The following is a 6,000-nucleotide window of genomic DNA, read 5'->3' as shown; positions in this document are numbered from 1 at the left end:
ATACATTTGTGTAGTACTGAATAATCAGAAAAGGCTGGGGTTCTTGCGGATTCATGAAGTCTGCAACATTCAGAATTGAGACTGAAATGACGTAATGATTAATAAGTGACTTTTATCGATATATAACATATATGTATGTATATCTTTTAGAGTTGAATTCGGGAGATGATAACTCTATAAAAAACTTCTGTTGTGCCTCAAATTCCTAATGAGTTAATTGTTACATGATTCATTTAAATCAGGTAACAATTAAACATAGTTAGTTGATTAGATAAATAACAGTCATCAGATTAATGAAAGTCCTGACAGTATCAAGCAAGCCAGATGGCACAATTTAGTTTTTTTTAAATTTACTAACCGCCAGCAGCACACTCCGACATAGTTTACAAACAAATAATTTGTGTTTAGTGAGTCTGCCAGGCAGTAGGGATGACCAGGAATGTTCTGTTGATAAGTGCGTGAATTAGACCATTTTACTGTCCTGCTACGCATTCAAAATGTAACAAGTACTTTTGGGTGTCAGGGGAAATGTAGTAAAAAATACATTATGTTCAAAAATATAAATAGTAAAGTACCCCCAAAAACTACTTAAGTACTACTTTAAATCATTTTTACTGGAGTGCTTTAAACCACATGGCCGCTGTAACCCACAGCTCTACTTTACTTCCTTGCTACAGGGAGAAAGATTCCATTCAAGTGTCTCGGTGCCCATTTAACCTCCACATTGTTTCCTCTACCCAAATCCCCACTATATTTCCTCTGTTTAAATTGACTTCGCCAATAGCTGTTTGTTTGAAGGAAGTCTAATCTCTCCACAATGCCTCCCACATGTGGAATAAATGTGTGGGTTTATTTTCCCTCACTGTCTCATTACATGTGGGTGACTTTGATGAGATGAAGAGAAAGAACACGAGTAACTGGAGATTGGGTGAAGGGAAGCGTCCAGGTTGGTCGCTGCATGAGCTGACAAATCACAAAGACAGCTTTCTCCATGAGGAACATAACCCCTGCATCATTGGTCATCTATTAGCCATATTGCCCAGTCAATACTTATACTTTCATGCACAGATTAACCATGAAATAAAAAAAATAACATTCACCGCTTCAGTGACCCTTTTCCAAAGACATTTAAGCATTGGTGTCGAAGGGTAACGTAGCAGGAACTCATAGAGTCGGACCCAGTCCCAACAGCTCAGTATAAACTAGTAAAGTGGTTATTTTATCCTGGGGAGGCTGAAACGGCAGTCAGAACACAAATGGAAATAGCTAACCTTTTCTCGCTAATGCATTTCACGCATGCACACACCTCACTACATAATCCCCCAGTGATTTCTGGGCTGTTTCCTGACTGCTGTCGAACCGCTGGGGGCCAGGGGAGGTCACGGAGGGGCGTATCGATCTCCGCCCGGCTCATATTACACCTGCTCAGCACTTCCCATTGGTGGCGACCCCTAACCCTATCATATTACACCTGCTCAGCTCTTCCCTGTGGTGGCGAACCCGACGGTGGTGTGAGGAATACAGTGTCCCCTTTCCCTTGTGCTTAACTTTAAAGCAGAAAAGGCAAGCTTTAACATTTTTAAAGGCATGCCATATATTGGTGTTTCTTGGGATGGATACATGTGAGTGCTGTGGCAAAGGAGTCCCTTTAAATGGGCAATTTACCACTCAACCAACCACTGGACAGAAGACAAGAGAGGACAAAACCCTACACTCAGGTATGGTCACTGTGCATGCCGCTGGGGCTCCTGATCAACCTATGACACTGGGAAGGAGAACCCTTACCTCCATTTGGTTCGGAAGGACGTCGACACTCAGGTGTGAAGTCCAACCCCTGGCCTGGGCCTTATTGCTACAGCATGTCTGTCAATGGCTATAAGAGGCTATGATGAACATTAAGTAACATAAGGGTAGATGGATTACAGAAGCCTCTTGTTTGCCCTGGTAGTGTCTCAGGCAGACAGCTTATAGCAAGATGTATAATGCATTATAAGTACACTGTATCACTAGGCCTTATAAATGCATTTATAAAAGGCATTTTGTGTGTGACTTATTTTCCCTTTCCAAGGTATGGCACACGGTCTCGTCTCCTGACCTGAGTGCTCTCAGTAAGAACAGTTTACACAGCTCGCTCCTGAAAGTCTGTGTCCTCTGTAAAAGCAGCTACTGCGTGACTAGGAATAATTCAGTGTTTTTTTTTTTGTACAGAGGCATAATGACCATGTCTTTAAATACATCAAGTTTTATTGGGGTATTTTCTGTCTGAAAGGTTAACCTGTGAATCAAGGACCACAGAGACGATGCTGCAGAAATGCAGTACAATAAAAAACACTGCCAACTTTAGGACTTGAACATTACCAGTGTCAATACCTTAAATGGGTAAATAGTTTGGTTGTAAAGCAATGCAGTTTAAACTTCAAACAGAACAGATTCATGATTGATGCAGACACCAGTGTTAAATGCTACATGTAAAGGGTTGAGCTTATGTTTCCTTATTCTAAATAAAATATCCCCGAAATGTTCCATACACACAAAAAGCTTATTTCGCTCAAATTTGTTAGTGAGCATTTCTCCTTTGCCAAGATAATCTATCCACCTTACAGATTTGGCATATCAAGAAGCTGATTAAACAACATGATCATTACACAGGTGCACCTTGTGCTGGGTACAATAAAAGGCCACTAAATATGAAGTTTTGTCACACAATACAATGCCACAGATGCCTCAAGTTGAGGGAGCGTGCAATTTGCATGCTGACTTCAGAAATGTCCACCAGGGCTGTTGCCAGAAAATTGAGTGTTCACTTCTCCACCATAAACTGTGTCCAATGTCGTTTTAGAGAATTTGTCAGTACAGCCAACCGGCCTCACAACCATAGACCACGTGTAACCACGCCAGACCAGGACCTCCACATCCATCTTCTCCACCTGCGGGATTGTCTGAGACCAGCCACATGGACAGCTGATGAAACTGTGGGTTTGCACAAACAAAGAATTTGTTCACAATTCCTGGAAGCTGAAAATGTTCCTTCCTGGCCTGCATTTATCACCAGACATGTCACACATTGAGCATGTTTGGGTTGTTCTGGATCAACGTGTACGACAGCGTGTTCCAGTTCCCGCCACTATCCAGCAACTTCACACAGTCATTGAAGAGGAGTGGGACAGCATTCTACAGGCCACAGTCAACAGCCTGATCAACTCCATGCGAAGGAGATGTCGCACTCCATGAGGAAAATTATGTTCACACACACGGACTGCTGTTCTGATCCACGCCCCTACTTTTTTAAAAGTACGGTATCTGTGACCAAAAGATTCATATCTGTATTCCCAGTCATGTGAAATCCATAGATTGGAGCCTAATGAATGTATTTCAATTCACTGATTTCCTTAAACTGTAACTCAGTAAAATCTGTTAAATTATTGCATGTTGTATTTATATATTTGTTCAGCGTACCATCACATCTGTACTAGAAAAGAGGAGGGAATCGTTGTTCTGCTCCTGCTGTGAAAAAATGGCTACATCTGACATTCCTTTTTCTGGGTTAGTGTGTGTGGGTAGATTATCATCAAAGACGATTGTCCTATTTTTCTTGTGAAATGAGTGTACATGTCATGTTGAAAGCAGATAATGATGTAACAACACACTGTGCACTACAGACAGGCTGTGGTTGGTCATTAGTGCTGGGTTTGGATGTGGTTGATGAGGATGATGGCTACCTACAGATTTGACTAATGACTCATCCTACCACAATCGTCATTGTACTGTTTTTAGAAAGGAGAGAGTGGGTGAGTGAGTGAGGGAGGGAGATGGGTTTGTACGGGTGTGGGCACAATGAAAAACACTTTCCGTCAGGCTGACTGATGTAATCTGAGAAGTTTATTCCATTGCGCCAGATGTTATTAATTTCATTGGGGACCGTCCACAAAAGTGGCATCGCAGCGCGCCCTTGCTGTTGAAGGTTCCGTCGGGAAACAGATACAGCATCATTTGAAATTTTGCAAACTTTGCGTCATCTTTAGTGCAGCCAGATTCCGTCAACAGAACAGCAAGTTACCAAACCACAGAATAAGATGAAAATTAGTTTTTCGGCAGAATGGGATAGCTAGCGAGTAATATTTTATATAAATGTCAATACACATTGGCTGTTAAGCCAATTATATATGACTGTTGCTTTCCATTTTTATTTATTTTGATGGTAATGACGTTTGTAACGATAATGGCTCTCCTCCATCTTGTCTTGCGTTGTGAAACCCTCCCTATGCTCTCAATCCAGTAGCGGAAGGAGATGCATGAAGATGACGTATGGTGTAGAAAAATACTTTGAGATGTAAACGGGGCATGACTGATCAGAGCCCATGATCTGCTATTTTAACACAACGTGGAGAGTTGTCCTGCTTTGTTCGCGTAAGACCTTCACTTCTCATTATCAAAACACTCACTGGAGCGAAGTGACAATCAAAAAACAACAACATAATGGTATTCATTGAGTACATGAGCACCTCTTTAATGCTAAGAGCCTGGATTTGAATCACAAGCGAAAATGGAAACTACACCGAGTGTACAAAATATTAAGAACACCTGCTCTTTCAATGACACTGACCAGGTGAATCCAGGTGAAAGCTATGATCCCTTATTGATGTCACTTGTTAATAACTTCTTTGAGATAGGGGGCAGAGTTTTCACTTTTGGATGAATAGCGTGCCCAGAGTGAACTGCCTCCTACTCAGTCCCAGATGCTAATATATGCATATTATTATTAGTATTGGATAGAAAACACTCTGAAGTTTCTAAAACTGTTTGAATGATGTCTGTGAGTATAACAGAACTCATATGGCAGGCAAAAACATGAGAAAAAAATCCAGGTTTGTAGTTTTTGAACTACCCCCTATTGAATACACAGTGGGATTTTGGTTATGTTGCACTTCCTAAGACTTCCACTAGATGTCAACCGTCTTTAGAACGTTGTTTCAGGCTGCTACTGTGATGTGGGACCGGATGAGAGCTCTTTGAGTCACTGGTCTGCCAACAGCCTCGTTCTCAGTCATGCGGAGATTTAAGCCTTGGGGCATGGATTTTGTATGTGTGCCATTCAGAGGGTGAATGGGCCAGACAACATGTTTAAGTGCCTTTGGGGTATGGTAGTAGTTGCCAGGCGCACCGTTTTTTGTCCAGAACTGCAACGCTGCTGAGTTTTTAACACTCCACAATTTCCTGTCTATCAAGAATGGTCCACCACCCAAAGGACATCCAGTCAACTTTACACAACTGTGGGAAGCATTGGAGTCAACATGGGCCAGCATCCCTGTGGAACCCTTGACACCTTGTAGAGTGATGAATGAAGTGAGGCTGTTCGGAGGGTAAAAGGGGAGGGGTGCAACTCAATATTAGGAAGGTGCTCTTAATGTTTTGTGAACATTGTATTTATTATGTTTATTCTGATTCCCCTGATGAATACAATCTCTCCACTCTGCTTTGTTATGCTCCACTAGTGCTGATTCATACTATGGAAATCAACTAAATACTACATTTAGTTCATATCAGGGCTTTGCAAGGATCCAAATAGTCATATTTTGAATAAGGAGGATTACAGTTAGTGGGTTGATACATCTTCGAGAGACATCTTCCCGACTCTGGTCTCTTTAAGGACACTCTCTGTGTGCGAGTACCTAATCTACCGACCGTCTGATTACCCACTGTCAGCGGTCCAGAGGAACCTTCATTCAGCCACTCTACACATGGCAGGTAGGGAGACGCGCTGCCACTGTCATTGTGTGGACAGATAGTCAGCCAGCCAGCCAGTCAATAAATCAGCCAGAAAGCGTGGAAAGAGATTAGTACAACACTTAACAGATAAATAGATACCATCTCCTTCAGATGGCCGTGGACAAAGGGGCCACAAAAGGTTGGGGGAATCAGCTCTTTTGGTCAATAAAAACCTTGTCCCCGAGGTTGCAGTGTTGTAAAGAAGTTAAGGTCTACGTGCAGAGGAAGAGAAGG

The 6,000-nt window shown here is 42.1% G+C and overlaps 1 protein-coding gene across 5 annotated transcripts in view; it reads right to left on the bottom strand.

Annotated features, from left to right (window-relative positions):
- Positions 1–2,226: 2,226 nt before the first annotated feature.
- LOC110501860 (NEDD8-conjugating enzyme UBE2F) overlaps positions 2,227–6,000 on the bottom strand; it is a 99,001-nt gene continuing 95,227 nt past the window's right edge. For all 5 annotated transcript variants that reach the window (XM_036959292.2, XM_090216172.1, XM_090216174.1 and 2 more), the window contains one exon: positions 2,227–2,970. In XM_036959292.2, the coding sequence (XP_036815187.2) occupies positions 2,760–2,970 (211 nt within the window). In that variant the 3' untranslated portion in view covers positions 2,227–2,759. The remainder of the gene's footprint in view (positions 2,971–6,000) is intronic.

Source organism: Oncorhynchus mykiss, chromosome 22, assembly GCF_057628025.1.
Source record: "Oncorhynchus mykiss isolate SJ-2025 chromosome 22, ASM5762802v1, whole genome shotgun sequence".
NCBI lineage: Eukaryota > Metazoa > Chordata > Actinopteri > Salmoniformes > Salmonidae > Oncorhynchus > Oncorhynchus mykiss.
The sequence above is the reverse complement of the archived record's forward strand: the minus strand, read 5'-3'. Positions and strand labels throughout refer to the sequence as shown.